This window comes from Tupaia chinensis, unplaced genomic scaffold (assembly GCF_000334495.1).
Source record: "Tupaia chinensis unplaced genomic scaffold, TupChi_1.0 Scaffold000685_1, whole genome shotgun sequence".
NCBI lineage: Eukaryota > Metazoa > Chordata > Mammalia > Scandentia > Tupaiidae > Tupaia > Tupaia belangeri.
Genome location: NW_006160208.1, coordinates 2,836,439 through 2,854,244, shown reverse-complemented (window position 1 = coordinate 2,854,244; position 17,806 = coordinate 2,836,439). Strand labels below are relative to the sequence as shown.

At 42.5% G+C, this 17,806-nt stretch overlaps 1 protein-coding gene across 3 annotated transcripts in view; it reads left to right on the top strand.

Moving 5' to 3' along the window:
• The window catches only part of LRP2BP (LRP2 binding protein), a 48,834-nt gene continuing 31,028 nt past the window's right edge, over nt 1-17,806 (top strand). Inside the window, exons 1-4 of one of the 3 annotated variants that reach the window (XM_006160451.2) lie at nt 1-51; nt 8,251-8,377; nt 9,285-9,397; nt 10,213-10,326. In XM_006160451.2, the coding sequence (XP_006160513.1) occupies nt 8,272-8,377; nt 9,285-9,397; nt 10,213-10,326 (333 nt within the window). In that variant the 5' untranslated portion in view covers nt 1-51; nt 8,251-8,271. Of the gene's footprint in view, nt 52-434; nt 855-7,588; nt 7,810-8,250; nt 8,378-9,284; nt 9,398-10,212; nt 10,327-17,806 lie in introns of those variants that run through there. The other 2 variants (XM_006160452.3, XM_006160450.2) reach the window with 2 other exon arrangements.

The following is a 17,806-nucleotide window of genomic DNA, read 5'->3' as shown; positions in this document are numbered from 1 at the left end:
GGACAAGCGTCCCTGGGAATGCACAGTAGAAGTACACTCGCAGACTAGCAGGTAAGTGAGCACAAGCCGGCCAGTGTGGGAGAATTTAAAGCGGCCGGCGCTAAAGGGCGGGCCTCTGGATGCTGCGCGTCAACTCCGGCCTCGCCCCAGCGGCCTAATCCTTAGCTGCCCGGACTTCCCCGGGTCCGCCGCGGCCGCACGTACACAAACAATAGCACGTGCTGCGGGGAGCCCGGACAGCCCAGCTGGGCGGTAGGGAGGAGGGGAAGTAGGGCGTCTTTGCCAGCCGATTGGCCAGCCGTGGAGCCGCCGGACACGCCCACTTAGGGGCGGGGCCTCCTATGCCCCACAGGGCTTCAGCGCGCGTGCTCAGTCTTGGCCGGTGGGCGGGAGCAGAGGCGGTGGCGGGCTGGCAGCCACCATGGGGCGCGCTCCGGTTGACACGTCGCACACTAGCGTGCCCAGCCTTTAGTCCCTCTGGGCAAGCGCGAGTAGCGGGCGAAGGTTCTGGTTTCTGCCTGCACGCACGTAACCAGGAAACGAGGGCGCTGTAAGCAGCCGTTCGCCTTACAGCCTGGGGAGCCGCCGTCCGCGGTGTGGGCGCCCCGTCCGCACCTGCCCAGCTTGGAAGGAATCGGGTTTCCTCCTTCCTCACGTTCGCAAGCGCCCGGCTCGCCTGGCCTGTCTCGGAGGCCTGGGGAATTTAGGATGGGGGAACGAGAAGCTGAGGCGTTGGAGCGCCGGTTAACGTGACGCTAAAAGGATAATCCCAAACCAAATGAGGCCTTTCGGGTTCAACATGATGCAGTGTGCACTGGGAACTGCTGTGAAATCGGCATCGCTCCCGGGACAGGGTAAAAGGCAGCGGGACCTGTGGCTGTAAGGATGGCATAGAGGAGGAGGAAGTCTGGGACTGTCCTCACTGAGCGCTCGCAGAGGAAGAGGCGACCTGGTCAGGGAGAGTCGTTGCCCTGTGGGAAGAGGAAATGGGTCTTTTGATGTGTTTTGTAATATTTAGCTTAAGTTAGGGCATTTTGTAGAACCTTGGAAACAGAATTCTGATCGTTGGCACTAGTGTCATAGCTACTCCTTTCACGCTCTGCCTGAACACTTTTCAGGTTAATCTGGCCAAACACCAGAAAGCTCTAGCCTATGCCCCTTCTAAAACCCTCACTGGCTCCCTTCCGTCCACTCAGACCTCTGGAAGCAGGACTGAAGAATAGGTTTGTTTATTATGCTTTTAGAAGACAAACTGCTTGTCTTCTAAAACTAACTAGCATTTAGTTATAATTTTGGTTACTGTGTATTATTTATTTTGTAGTAATAGTCCTAAAATAATCTGCAGTCATAAATGTATGTTATCTTTGCAGTGATCCAAGAGTAGTTTTGCCGCTGTTATTAAGGCAGTCTCCCTGTCACCATCCTCCTGCCTCGGCCTCGGGCTGGGCCCACAGGTGCATGCTACCCCTTAGCTATGTCTGTGTCACCAGGCCAGCTCCAGGGGCCAGCTCTTGGTGGAGGAACCTCTGCCTCAACCTCAGGAATAGCTGGGAGTTCAGGTACCTTCCACCTTTCCTGGACTTGAAATTAGAGAAGGATTCAAACCCAGGCCTATGTGGCCCCAGCCCGTGGGGCACAGCATTTTAGCACACACCACAGCAGTTAAAATGGCAAGTCTTAAGTGCTTTTTTTTAATGGATAAATAACTATGACATGTGCTTATATTCTGTATTTTGACATTTAAGCTATTAACAATACCTTGTTATGGTATTTAAAGAATAACACTGCCGGTAAGCAATGAACATACATCTGCATTGTCAATTTCTCTTTTCTCCTATTTACCAGTTAGGGAAAGGGGATAAAGTGTATACTTACTACGAACAGAAAATTGTGGCAAAAAAATAAAGTATATTCATCCTCTTTAGGTGATGTTTTATTTCCTGAGCACCTTTTATCCCAAGGGCTCTGATAGTCTCAAAATAAATAACAAATCAATCAATTTCACTTCATTGTTCTGGTAAGAACTTGGAAAATGTAGAGGATGTTTCAATATTTTGTCATTTCTCCTCTTAGCAATATGTTCCTTTCAATGAAATGTCATAGAAATTACAGATGATAGATTTATAAAACTGAAGGAAGTAGGGAAAAGAATAGAAGGTTAGTTTTTACAATTAAACCAAGTTAGGGAAGTTACAGACAAGTAAGTAGAGAAGGCTAAAGTGAATCATATGGGACCGGATTTACCAGACATCAGTAAGAATTCATAGTGAGCGTAATACAGATTCAGATGAGTAAGTGCAGAAATAATGACAGGTATGTGTTTACACACACCTATACCTACGTTTCCTAGCTCTGGCTGCCTTGAAAGGGCCTACAGCAGTGACAGGAATCATAAATATATCCAGCACTCATATCTTAGTTTGTAATACCATTCTCCAATAAAATTCTTTTAAATAAATAATAAATTTTAAAAACCAGGGAGTTGGAGAAATTGTGACTTCTAGGGCTGGGTACAGGGAAAATATAAGCCTAGAGAATCTTATAGTTCTAGAAAGTAGAGAAATGCTTAAATAGTCAAAGGATAGGGGCATGTCTAAGGGACAGAGGAGTCAGCCTGAAGAGTTCTTGATGGCTAGAATTAGAAATACTTGCTCAACGCACTAATGTACTGTTGGATTATAATTTCATAAAATAGATAGCCATGAGTCATAGTGATATAAGTAAGTAGGTAAGGGGAGAATTCCAAATACTTCATGTGGACACTGCCCCCTGCAGGAGGTAGAAATTAACCTCCTCTCACTTCACCTCCTAGAGTATAGAGTATGCAAAAATTACCTGCTTCCAAAGAGTATAGGAAAGGGGGAAAAGAACTTTACAGTGGAGAAATCTGCCAACTACTACCTTGGCCATGACATTTTTAACATCTTGAGTGGTAAGTCATTGATAGCATAAACCCTTGCTACGATGTGATGAGAAGGCCACGTCATCTCTGCGATAGACCCCCTCCACCAGAAACAAAAAAGCAAAATCCATGTAGCCATGAATAAAACATTAGATAAACCCCAATTGGTAGACATTCTACAGGACAAAACTGAAGATCATGAAAAAACAAGGAGAGAAACTAAAAGACCAGAGGAAGCTAGGGAAATGTGATGACTAATCAAACCACAGTGTGGTAAACTGGATGGAATCCTGGAACAGGAAAGGATGTAAGTGGGGAAAAAGAGTGAAATCCTAATGAAGTGTAGGGCTTTAGATCATAGTAATGTACGAGTGTTAGATTCTTAGCCATGACAAGTGTACCATAATCATGGAATGTTGTTAAAAAAGCAGGGGAAACCGTCTAGTATCTCAGCAACTTTTCTGTAAATCTCAAATTATTCTAAAACACAAAGTTTGTTTTTGAAAAAAGAGGACTTGAGACAATTTAGAATTAAACTATTTATGCGGGGACCAACAGTTAGCCTAATGGCTATGTCGCTGGACTCCCACGTAGTCGACCGCAGTTTGAGTCCTGGACCCAGTGGCTTAAACTCACGCCGGGCGCGTGTGCATGTGTGCCCAAGATCCTGAGAGGAGAATGGAGGAGAAGGGATTGCGGCATGGCCATCCCCTCTGGGGGGTGATTTCTCGCTTTCTGTCTCTCTGTCTGTCTGGCGAGCGCACATGCCCTATAGTGAAAATCTCTCACAAAAAAAAGAAAAAAAGAAACTATTTATGCACTAGGTCATTGGGAAAGTCATGACGTGTTTTTCTTGATGACCTAAAATGTCTTTATGTAGGCTGTAGCTATTAAAGACATTTTGTTTACTAAAATACTTAGCTTCATTTTTAAGTAAGCACTCTTTATAAATAAAATAAAAACAGAAGATACATGAACCAGTATGAAGTTAGTTTTAATTAAACCAATAAAACACAACCTCACAAAGGTCTCATAACCAGTCACCAAGTTCTGGTAACTATTGGGTTACCAGAAAACTCACGACATGGGACCAGCAGGTGGCATGATGATTACGTTGCTGGGCTCCACGTGGTAGACCGCAGTTTGAGTCCCAGACCAGGCAGCTTGGGATTCATGTCTGTTGCATGTGCCTGTGTGCCCAAAATCCCAAGGGAAGAAAGGAGGAGAAGGGACTGCAGCATGGGCATCCCCCCCGCCAGGGGTGATTTCTTGCTTTATGTCTCTGTCTCTGTCCCTCTGGCAACCCTACATGACCTATAGCAAGACTCTCTCTAAAAAGAAAGAAAAAGAAAAGAAAGGAGAAAAAAGAAAAGTCATGATGTGTTTTTGCATAGAAAAACACATCATGACTTTTCCAACAACCCAATATTTAGTCTGACTAACCAACACACTGCACTCTGTGAGACACCCTGACTGTCCATGGTACTCACAGTTAGAAGGCCTTAGGCTTCTCTCTAGTTCACTTAGTTACATGGTCTCATTCCACTTGAATTGTATGCCTATCGAAAGTCAGTTTGGGGGACCAGCAGTTAGTGTAATGGCTATGTCGTTGCACTCCCACGTAGTCGACCATGGTTCGAGTCTTGGACCCGGCTGCTTAAACTCATGCCGGGCATGTGTGTGTGCGTGCCCAAGATCCCGAGAGAAGAATGGAGGAGAAGGGATTGTGGCATGGCCATCCCCCTGGGGGGTGATTTCTTGCTTTCTGTCTGTCTCTCTCAGTCTTTCTGGCAAGCACACGCGCCCTATAGCAAAAACCTCTCCAAAAAATAAAAAGTCAGTTTTCATTTTTCCCCACACCTTACAGGTATATATTTACATAAATTTCTGTGCTTTTCTCTTATATTTGTTTATACAATCCCTGATCAATCCCAGATATCCATTACACTCATTTTTCTTGAGGGTAGGCAGTGGAAGGATGAGAATTTTTATAGCACATGTGAGAAGAGAAAAAGATCCCATTTAACTTCTGATATTGAAATAGACTATTACAGTAAGACAACAGATTTTACAGCAAGTCGGTTGAGAGGTATTTTCTAAACTCCTTTATCTCACCGGCAAAAATTCAGAACACAGAATTTCTTCCACTGCATTTGTAATCTGTGACAGTTGTGCTAAACGTGCCACAGAGAGAGAAGTTCAGGGTCTGCTCTCACTGGCATCCGCATTGCTAGCTGTGCCGTGAGACCTTGGGATAGTAATTTAGCTTTAAATGAAATGAACTCAACTCCACATATCCCCCCAAGACTCTTGAGTGTCTGGCCTATCCAAGTTTCTTCTTCTTCTTCTCCTCCTCCTCCTCCTCCTCCTCCTCCTTCTTCTTCTTCTTTCTTCCATTTTTAAATTCATATTCTTTCTGCCTTGGCCTTATTGTTTTGACCAGGACTTCTAAAATATCCCTGTATAATGATAGTGACCCAGGAATTTTTGTTCTGCTTCTGATTACAATTAAAATATCACTTTGTCTTTTCTGAACATGTCTTCTGTCTTGCTCTAAATTGAAATATGTGTCTTCTCTGAGAAAGACGCAACTTCTGAAGACAAGACTGAAGGAAATTCATGCTTGACAGGATGAGGTAGTGTTACGGTCGGTCCCCTGTAAGTTGTCTAAGGAGATGGGGTGGAGACAAGCAGTCTTGTGGGTCTGCTCATGTTTGTTTGTTTGTTTCAGATAAATTTTTGCCATAGGGTGCATGTACTCACCAGAGAGACAAAGAGATAGAAAGTGGGAATGTACCCCCTAGGGGTATGGCCACACCGCAATCCCTTCTCCTCCGTTCTCTTCTTGGGATCTTGGGCACACACTCACACACACACACAAACACACGTTTCTGGTGTGACTTTCAAGCCACCAGGTCAGGAACTTGAACTGCAGTTGACTACGTCAGAGTCCAGCGATGTAAACAGAATGTCATCTGCTGGTCTCCATCTATCTATCTATCTATTATTATTTATTTATTTGTTTATTTTTAATCTGGCGGAGGCTGTGTGTGTCACTGGAGACAGAGAGAAGGGAAAGTGAAAAAGTGTCTCCCACAGAGAATGGTCCTGCTGCAATCCTTTCTCCTCTCTTTGTCTTTTTGGGATTTAGGGCACAGACACACACGCATACACACACACACACACACACACACACACACACACGTTTTCAAGCTGTGGAGTTCTGGACTTGAACGGAGCAGTTAGCCATGTGGGATGCAGCTGCCTTACCTACCATGCTCTGGCTGGTCGCATGATTATTTTATAAAAGATGAGTCTATTTTCTATTTGGCGTGACTCAGTAGTCACTAGGACAGCAGGCCATTTACATTTCTGTTGTTACACGTTTGTCACTTCCTTTTATGCTTCTGTTTCTGTTCTCCACTGTTGCCACACTTTGAGATGATAAGCAATTATTAAAGATCTTTACTCATATATTTTAGCACCTGATCTCTGGATTGAAATCATCCCAGAGTATATTGATAACTATAACAGAATCAGTTCTTCTATATATTCTGCGAATCCAGAAAGTAGACACATAATCACTAAAATATGTGTGGACTTATGCTTTTTTCCTAGTTGTTTTGTGTCCTCTTACTTCTATTTAGAGGAAATAAACTTCTTAAAAGATTAGGTGACCAGGACCAGCAAGTGGCATGGTGGTTTAGGCACTGGACACTTCCACATGGCAACCACAGTTCAATTCCTGGACCTGGTGGCTTGCTTCCTTGCTTTCCCTCTCTCTCTCTCTCTCTCTCTCTCTCTCTCTGTCTCTCTCTGGTCAAATTAAAATAAATGAATCAATAAATAAAATTAAATAATTCTTTAAAAAAATAAAGATTAGGTGACCCAGGTGCAGCTGCTGTGGCCCTAAGACACTGTTCTTATAGACTGGGACTGCATGAGAGTGCATGGGAGGTCAGTTTGATTCCTGGTCCAACCAATAGGCCAGGTGTGATGGTATGTATCTGTAACTCCAGCAATTTGGAGGTGAGGCAGGATGATAGTCAGCTTAAGGCTGTCCTGGGCAATACAGCCAGCCCCTGACTGAGAGAGACAGAGAGAGGTTGGAGAAAGCATGCATGTAGTCCCAGATGGGAGGCTGAGGTGGGAAGATGATAACATGGAAAACCCTGTCTTAAATAAATAAATAAATGGACCAGCAGATTGTATAATGGCTAGGTCTCTGGACTGCAGTTTGAGTCCCAGACCCAGTGGCTTAAACTCATGCCAGGCATGGGTGCATGGGTGCCCAAGATCCCAAGAAGAGAATGGAGAAGAGATTGTGATGTGGCCATCCCCCCTGGAGTGGGAGTGATTTTTCACTTTCTGTTGGTCTATCTCTTGCTGTCTCTCTGGCAAAAAATCTCTCTAGAAAAATAAATAAAATAAATAAGAAGATTAAGCAACTCTTCCAAAATCACAGATAGTGCAGTGGTTTTCCTAATATACTGTATTATCTCCCCTTTCTGCATTTCCTTCTCATTAATGAAGCAATCTATGGTGCAAAATAGTATCATGTAATTATATAAATGCAGCTTTCCAATCACATTAAGGGTGTCTTGAGTTCCTCTCTTGACCACCAATCAGGAACCTTTTCTGCAAACTTGTTCCTGATTGGTGAATATAAGCTGTAACAGTAGAATACCAAGGAGTAAACAGAAAGGCATAGCAACAACTGAGTTTGCTGTCTCCCTACCCTCAGCCTAGGCCAACCTGGACCCTGCCACCCTAAATGAGGTGGCCTCTCCATTTTATATGAAGGCTCTGATTTACCACTCAACAGTGATCCATCTTATAACATGGCAATCCAATACAGACGGGAAGAGAAAACTGAGCAACACAGCTAAAACAAGGTGTATCCTCAGGTAAAATAGGCAAAGGCTTTGACTGGAAATGGAGGACTCTGGTGAGCTTTAGTTAGTTACCAGGCTACAGGAAGGTACCAGTGCACAGGAACTGTATCTAGGGCAGTGCCATCAGTCCCACTAAGGGGCAGCAGTTGAGGTGGGTGACAGGACTCGTTGAGGTGTGTGAATTCATAGATGAAGCTCACAAATAGCTCCATCATTAATCCCAGGATGTGAAAACAGACACGTGGAGGAGGTGATATCTCCTAGTTATCAAGGTCCTGGTTTCCCAGGGAAGAATAGTCACATCTCAGCGCTGATAGCTTGGTGTCCTACCCCTAGGCGATAAGGAGAGGATACTTTTCATAATGAGTACCAGTAGAAATGCAGCCTCTTTGTTTTCCTTTCTAGAGAATGGAATTTCCATCATCTTATTTTTTTTTTTATTCTTGTTTACAGAATACACATTGTGGAAACAGGATGAACTTGACCAGTGAAAAGTTACCCAAGAACCCCTTCTATCCTAGTATATCCCAGTATGCTGCTAAGCACCCCAAAATCTTCCAATGGAAACAAGAAAAGACGGGTACCAATCGTGACATTTAATCTTCTCTTGTAAAATATTTTCACTAACAGTTAACTATGTACATTAGAGTAAAAGGGACAGGAAATAGGAGTCCTACTGCTTTCAAGGAAACAGTCAATTTTCCAGTTCTTCCTAGCTTCTCTTCAAGAATCTGTGAAATCACTACTTAATTTATCTGGTAACAAATCATCAATGGAGAATTCTCACAATCAGATCCTGATCCTGATTTTACTATCAGGACTTAAAGACACACTTCTAGAAAAGAAAAGATATTACCTGTGATGATAATGTCTATGGCAATAGCTTTGACTGGACTAATATTCAGTGCACTCATGTGTGCAAAGTCCATTGTGTATGCTGTAAAGATGTACAGTAATTAAATGTAATACTAATAATGTTATCCTGAGAATAAAAAAATGACAGATATAATTTTCATTAAAAAGCATAATACCATGCTTTACTTGAACTTGACCTTTAAAGCTACATTTTCCTATGGACTTAAATTAAATTGGAGATGGTTTTAATCTACTTGATCAGAGTGGTTCTAATTAAGGCTCAAATTAAGACTTTAACTCAGCCATAAGACAACTTTGACCAAAGAAAAAAATCAATGCGTGGACGTAGACTCCATTGCTAGAGCTTGTACCTACAATGAACAGGGTTATTCTGAAAGCCAATCAGTAAAATGTATTGATTATACAAGGCACTGTGTTAAGTACTGTAATAAAGTCTTATTTTAGGAAACGCTTTTTCCTTGAGCTAAGGAGGCCATTTTTTGGGGGGGATGAGAACTCAGAAGGAAACTAGTATTAATAGTGTCAGATTACTGTATATAATTTCTTAGTTTAAGAGAGAAAAATTTACATTGTATGGCTAAAGATAGGGTTCTTTACCTTTGTAAAATCAGATCATTACAGCCACGCTAGTTTGGTGGATAAGGCATTGCAGCTCTTAAAGGACAGAATAAGAAGAGGGGACACTCTGGCATATTTCCTACGAGGCCAACTATATTTTGAAGAGGTATCATCTCTTGTTTATTTATTTTCATGTCCTGTAATTCTCTTGTCAGATCTTCATAGCAAAATTTTATGTAGCATTCCTTACATCGTTATACTGGGGAAATTCTGTCCAATTACATGAGTCATGGGCATGGTTGTGTGTATACACTGTTATCAGCTTAAGGAGAAATATATTTCTTCACAAAAGTCATTCTAACGAATGTCACTTATGAGAGTCATTTTGGTATAAACTTCATTTTCACACTAAGTTAAAAACCTAATTTTTATATTTTGCTCAAAATTTAATACAATTTATAAAGTAGTTTCATATTGACAGCAATCAAAAATCCCATTTCTTACCTAGCACTTAAAGCTAGCTTTCTGTGCTTCTGTGTATTTATAGAATGAGGAGGGAATTGCCCTCTTCCTCGCATTATGCTGTGACAGGCTGGGAAGTTGACCTAGGAGGAATAGTGCCAACCTTTATCCCAACTTCAATTCTTCATCAAACCCTAAGGGAAGGTGACAATCTTTATCTCTCACAACCCTTTGACTATCTGGACACTTACTCAGCCAAGTCCCCTTGCTCTCTTACCTTTCAAGGGCACCTGCATTTGTCCTAGAAATTAGTATTTGTTGCGGACTCATCACATGCTTGTCACGCTGAGGACAGCATTGCATAATGGCTGACAGTGTGATCTCAGCTTTGGGCATGGGCTCGAATACAGTTGTACTGCTTGTCCACTGTGTATCTTTGAGCAAAGATAACCTCTTAGTGCCTCAGTGGGGAATTACTTTGAGATCATAATAAAAACAAATATTTCCTGGGGTTTACAGGGATGGTATGAAGAAGCATTAGTACAGTTTGAAGAGATCAAGGAGAAGGATCATCAAGCAATTTACCAGCTAGGAGTAATGTATTATGATGGGCTGGGGACCACCGCAGACTCTGTAAGTTACTGTTCTCTTCACAGTGTTTAAGATGTCATTGTTAGTTTATTATCTTAGATCTAGTCAGAATTATATTTTAACAATATAGCTCTAGCCTTATATATATTTTTCTTTTTTTGGAGAGGTTTTTGCCATAGGGCGCTTGCACTCACCAGAAAGACAGAGAGACAGAAAGTGAGAAATCACCCCCCAGGGGGGATGGCCACACCGCAATCCCTTCTCCTCCATTCTCCTCTTGGGATCTTGGGCACACATGCACACATGCCTGGCGTGAGTTTAAGCCACTGGGTCTGGGACTTGAATCACGGTCGACTACATGGGAGTCCAGTGACATAGCCATTACGCTAACTGCTGGTCTCTCTCTAGCCTTATATTTTAAGAATATCTAATTTCTTAGTATTTTAAAGGATATGGAAATCATTTTTACATTTATATAAAAAACAAAATTGGGCCAGCTCTGTAGAGTAATAGTTAAAGAAGCTAGATCTCACTTGGCCAACCAAGGTTCAAATCCCAGCCCTGGTGGCTTGAAAAACGCATTGAGTGCATGTGCATGTGTTCCCCAAATTAATAGAATGGGGAATGGAGAAGAAAGGATTGTGACATTGATCACACCTCATTGGAAGGTGCTTTCTCCTTCTCCCTCTCTGGTAAGTCCATGTGTTTTCTGGCAATTTAAAACAAAAAACAAACAAACAAACAAACAAAAAAATACCCAAATCAATTTGGTTATGCCCCCTCCCACTTTTTTCTCCCCAATTTTGACCTAGGCTAGCAGCGTCTTCTCCAAACCCTCCAGATTTTCATGTAACTGGGTTCAACTATAAAAAAGTTAAGCCTTTTTATTTTATTTTATTTTTTTTGAGAGGTTTTTGCTATAGGGCGCATGGGCTCGCCAGACAGTCAGAGAAAAATAGAGAGACAGAAAACGAGAAATCACCCCCTGGGGGTATGGCTACGCCGCAATCCCTTCTCCTCCATTCTCCTCTCGGGATCTTGGGCATGCACGCACACGCGCCCGGCGTGAGTTTAAGCCACCGGGTCCAGGACTTGAACCACGGTCGACTATGTGGGAGTCCAGCAACATAGCCATTATGCTAACTGCTGGTCCCAAAAAGTTAACCCTTTTTATACTTGAACTTTTATAAGTTTATTTTGACTGACCCTCCTCAAATGCTAGAGATATGCTTAATCTCTTCAATAATGTCTTCCTTTATGCTAACAATGAACTAAAGTTATTTTACTGGAATTGCTTCTACCTTTTGAATTGGTTCTGCCTTTGAATTGGTTCAACTGTTGAACAGATATGGTAAAACTTCGGTAGCAGCTTTTTGTTCATGGGATACCTTTTAGGACATGGTTTGTCTCTTCCAGAAGCTTCAAAAATACTTCAAAAAGTAAATGGAAAGACGGGAGGAGAAAAGATTGTGCCATTGATCACACGTCATTGGAGGTGCTTTCTCCTTCTCACACTCTCTCTGGGAAGGACAAGTTTATTTTACCAAAAAAAGGGTCTGAAATCCATGTATAGCTTTTTTTCATAATACACATTTTTCCATGAACTTTCCGAAAACCACTCATATAGGTCCACCATTGGAAGTTCACTTTACTAAGGGGTAGGGAGAGGGAAAGGCTCGAATTCCTTTTCTGAGTATGGTCTTCATCATTAACAACAGGATCTTTGACATGTTACATTGTTTACTATAACGATAATAAAAATTTCCTTCTAGTCCAGTAACCATAGATAAAAATGGACTTTTTATTCACTATATACATAATAAAGACATCTATACCTCTAAATGTTGATTGAGAGTCTAGGTCATAAATCCACAGTGGGGGACCAGCAGGTGACATAATGGTTATGTCACTGGACTCCCACATAGTTGACTGCAGTTTAAGTCCTGGGCCTCTTGGCTTTAAACTCACACTAGGCATGTGTGGGTGTGTACCCAAGATTTCGAGAGGAGAATGGAATAGGGATTGCATGCCCTCGGGGGGGTGGTGGTGGTGGTGGTGGTGATTTCTCACTTTCTGTCTTTCTGTCTCTCTTCTGTCTATCCAGTGAGTACACACACCCTATAGCAAAAATCTCTTTTAAAAAATAAAGGAAAGAAAAAAAGAAATACATAGTGGGATAGTCAGATAATCTTGGCTAAGAAATTGCATGGTCCGATTGTCATGCAGATTTTCAATTGAACAGTTTGAGTCTCTAAGGATCAATTAGATTTTCTGAATTCTCTGATTTACCACAGGAAAATATTCCTTACCACAATTACGATCAGTAGCATTATGTTTTACTTTTACTTTTTCTGTTTTAGAATTATTTATTTATTTTTTTATTTTAAATTTTTTTAGAGAGATTTTTGCTAGAGGGTGCACGTACTCACCGGAGAGACAGAGAAACAGAAAGTAAGAAATCACCTCTTGGGGGGATGGCCACGCTACAGTCCCTTCTCTTCCATTCTCCTCTTTGGGATCTTGGTCACACGCACACATGCCCAGCATGAGTTTTAAGCCACTGAGTTTGGGACTCGAACAGCGGGACTATGTGGGAGTCCAGCGATGTAACCATTACACCATCTGCTGGTCCCTTGTATAAACATTTATACACACACATACACACACACACACACACACACACACCTTTTTTTGAGAGAACCATGCTATACATACCATTTTGTATTGTCCTCACAAGACCCTGCTGTCTCAGTGTCTGAAGTCCCTTTACTTCGTTGATCTTTTCTCGTGTGCTGACGCACACCTCTTCTTACCATCTCCCCTTGTCTGTGGGTACAGTTGCTCTATTTGCCTTCTCCTTCGCAGCCACCTCTTTTGTCACCTATGCCAGCTGCCTCTCTTCTGTCTCTTCTGTCTCGCCGTTGTGGGTCAGAACCTGGGTCTTGGCCCTCCTCTGTCCTCTCTCCTTGAGTCAGTACATCTAGCCCCATGGCTCCCAGTATCTGTGCCTTACACAGACTCCCAAACCCCCGTCTCCACACGGAATCTCATTCTGAGCTCCAGCTAGCCAACTGCCTGGCTCTCTTTAGGTCTTTAATATGCATCTCCCTCTCTCTCTGAACTCTTCTCATTCATCTACAATCTACCATTTAGAATACACACGAATTATAATATTTAAGGCAACGGAGTTTCTTGGTGCACTAGGTCCACTCGTAGGGATTGTAGTCATCCTTGGAATTGCCTTTGAGGAACACAGAAGCGACTAGAAAAACTCCTTTCTGCTTTTTGTACCAGGAGCACCTATTAGGCAATCCCTGAGGTACAAGCTTACTCTTGCAAGAGTTCCAGCCCTGGTTTAGCTGGATTAATGTATTATTTACTCATTCATTCATTCCCCCAAACACTTGAAATGATGTCAGGAATAGTCCTGGGTGCCAGAGAATCAACAATGAATATGAAAGGCATTTATCGTCTGACAAAGACTATCAGTGCAGCTCACTGTCCTGGATCGAGGCAGAGACGTGTGCTAGACACAATGTAGGTTCGAAGAAGTTTTCATAGAACAGCTGACACGTGCTAAATGCAGTGATTAGAGTAGCATCTAAGAGTAGCATGGCAAGGTGGTTAAAGTGCTGGATTTCCACATAGCTAACCACATTTTGAGTCTCGGACTCAATGACAGAGGGAACATGGGGGTTTGGGGTAATCAGGCCTAGCACCCGTAGCAGACATGGGTTCTTGATTGCAGCTCACAAAGAATTAGAGACATGGGCTTAGGTAAATAAGCAGAGTTTATTAAGAGAGAGAAGGGGAACCAGCAGATGGTGTGGTGGTTAAGGCGCTTGACATTCCCACATGGCTGACCATGGTTCAAGTCCTGGACCTGGTGGCTTGCTTTCTCACTTTATCTTTCTCTGTGTGTCTCTTTCTGGCCAAAAATAAGTAAATGAATAAATTTTTTAAAAAGAGAGAGAAGGTAGAACAGAGCTCCCAAGCAGTGAGAGTGGGCTGCTGATGAGGAGCTGAGGTGAGGGCTTTCTGTCTGGGTCCGAGGGGCTTTGTCCTTGCTTGTTCCCAGGTGGTGCATGTGTTTTCCTCATGGTGGGGGGAGGGTACGTGCTGAATGGAGCTGGTTATTCTTCCTAATTTTGGAGACTCTCTTTACCTAAAAGCTTTGGGCCATAAAGGACCGTTACCTTTATTCTGGAATGTGGTGGGACCAGGAAAAAAATCTCTCTTTTAAGGTCATTCATAAAGTCACTGCTGCAAGCTGTCTCTCAGAGCGCAGTTCAGTGACAGCTGAGCCGTTGTGTCCTTGTCCCTGAACTTAGCCATTCTGTGATTTCGTCTTGGGCCTACACCCTATGTCCTTAGAGTTCCTGTCTTACAGTATCCTTTAGGTTTGTGGTATGTGTACCCTTTGTCCTTAATTGTAGCCCGTACTGCCTTGCCTTTTTTTTTTTTAGATAAGGTGTAAGACTGTCCTTTGGCCCTAAGCATGGTCTTAGAGTGGACTATTTTTGGAGCCATAATTTCCCATTCATGGGGCCGCCAGGTGGTATGGTGGTTAAGGGCACTGGATTCCCACATGGTCAATCATGGTTCGAGTCCGGACCTGGTGGTTGGCTTTCTCGCTTTTCCTCTCTCTTGCTCTGTCCCTCTCTGATCAAATTTAATTAAATATAGTTAAATAAAATAATTCTCTAAAAAATTTTTCCCATGCACTTAAGTTCATTGGTCTATCATTTCCAGTAGGTCCAAGCACTTAAAATTCCAAACTGAGGAGCTGTCCTGAGTCCTTGCCCCTTCATTGTTGTATTTGTATGCCTCAGAAGTACAGTATAGATGTGGACCTGAGGGACAGAGAGCAGGTAGGAAAGTTATTTTTCCAGCAGGTTATAGTTGGTACTCCATTTTGATCCTTATTTTCCCGAGCTGCCTAACCTGAACAGCCTCTACCGCACCATCAGCTTGAAAATCACACCAGGTGCATGTGCATGTGTGCCCAATCCTGAGAGGAGACTGGAGGAGAAGGGATTACAAGTGGCCATCACCCCCCCACCCCCAGTGATTTCTTACTTTCCCTCTCTGTCGCCTCTCTCCAGGGAACCCACATGCCCTATGGCAAAAACAAAACAAAGAAAAACATCTAAGAGAAAGAATGGCATTTAGACAGAGGAAGCCACAAAAGCAAAGTTGGGAAGGGCCATGAGAAGTCTGTCTGGCGAGCGCACGCGCCCTATAGCAAAAACCTCTCCAAAAAGAAGAAAAAGAAAAAATAAATAGAAAAATATAGAAAATAAATTTTCTATAGTCTTCAAACAATAAAATCATTCTTTCGTTTTCTTTTTCTTTTTTTTTTTTTTTTGGAGAAGTTTTTGCTATAGCGCGCGTGCGCTCGCCAGTAGCCAATGAGACATTACCATAAAGTCTCAAACCTCTTCCAGTTACTCTTTCACCATGCTTCTGGCTCCTTGGGTATTGAATGGACTGCTATAGTGAGCTATTGCAGTCAGTTGGCTGCCAGGATTACCTGGGAAGTAGAACAGCAGAGGGGGATGAAATGATGAGGTATGTCTTTCTTTACAGAGTAAGCAGATGTCCTCATATGTTCATTACTCAGACACAATTACCATGAAACCACCTAGGATAAGAACTGCTTTAAAATATTGGTTTTATAGTTATTTGTGCTTCTAACTCAGTGGTCCCTCCTTACATTGAAATAGTATCAGTGAAGCTGACAGTTGCTCGGCAGTAAAATGTAACATTCTGCAAGGCTGACTCACATAGGAAGGCTCTCGGGTCAAGTCCAGAGACCTTCCCGAGTACTTCAGGCACACACGTGCCCACGATCTGAGGCTGGCTCAAGCTGGGGGAGACTGCAGCATAAAGACCCTGTTGGGGTGCGCTCTCTTTGTCCCTCTGTCTCTCTCTCTCTCCTTGTCTCTCTCACTCATAGAAAAATAAATAAATAAACGTTTTAGGGCCAGCGGGTGGCATGGTGGTTGAGGGTGCTGGACTTCTCCCACATGGTCAACTGCAATTCGAGTCCCAGAACTGGCAGCTTGCTTTTTCACTTTCTTTCTCTCTCTCTCTCTCACACACTTTGTCCCTCTCTGGTCAAAATAAAATAAATAAATAAACTTAAATAATTCTTTCAAAAAATAAATAAAAAATAAACTTTTTAAAATAAATAAATAATACCAAGGCTATACCATCCACACAAGTTACCAAATTATTTAACATGAAATTAAAAAACATAAGTCCTTAGAAAAATAATGGTAGGATAATAATCACAACTATAGCCTTTTAAAACCTTGAAAACATCCACAATCTGGGACCAGCAGATGGTGAAATGGTTATGTCACTGGACTCCCATGTGGCTGACCATGGTTCAAGTCCCAGAGCTGGTGCCTTCAAACTGATGCTGTGCATGTGTGCATGCATGCCCAAAATCCAGAGAAGAGAATGGAGGAGAAGGGATTGCAATGTGGCCATGCCCCCTGTGGGGTGATTTCTCACTTTCTATCTCTCTGTCTCTCTCCGTCTTTCTGTTCAGTGTACATGCCCTATAGCAAAAACAAATCTCTCCAAAAAAAAAAAAAAATCCACAATCTGGGATCAGCAGATGGTGTAATGGTTATGTCACTGGACTCCCATGTGGCTGACCATGGTTCAAGTCCCAGAGCTGGTGCCTTCAAACTGATGCTGTGCATGTGTGCATGCATGCCCAAAATCCAGAGAAGAGAATGGAGGAGAAGGGATTGCAGTGTGGCCATCATTCCCCCCAGGGGATGATTTTTCGATTTCTGTCTCTCTGTCTCCCTCTGTCTCTTCAGTGAATGCACAAGCCCTATAGCAAAAGATCTCTCTAAAAAAAGTACACAATATAACCAGAATCAATTAACAAAAATAAAATAATCAATGACTTAAGGTTACCAAAGAACTAATAAATACCTAAAAGTGACTGAGACCAGTGAAAAATATTTGCTGCACAAAATTGGGATGAAACACAAAGCAATAAACAAATCCTTAATTTCTGACAGAACCTGACTAGGAAAAAAATACAACAGGAATAGATAGCAATTGCATTCCAGTCTTAAAATGTTAAGAAAACTTATCAATGAAACATGAGAAGACTGAGGGAAAAACTACAAGTAATATGAGTTAAAATTGTGAAAACAGGGACAGCAGGTAACATGGTATATGAGGTGTCTTGATACCACATGGCCCACTCCACGGTTCAAGTACCAGACCCGGTGGCTTAAAAACATGCTAGGCCCATGTGCATGCGAGCCCAAAACCCCCCAGAGGAGAATGGAGGAATGAGATTGAGGCATGGCATCATCTTTGGGGGGTGATTTCCCACTTTCCCTCTCACTATCTCTGTCTCTCTGGTGAATGTACATGCCCTATGGCAAAAATCTTTAAAAAAAAAAGAAAGAAGAAAGAAGAAAGAGAAAGAAGAAAGAAAGAAAGAAAGAAAGAAAGAGAGAGAGAGAGAGAGAGAGAGAGAGAGAGA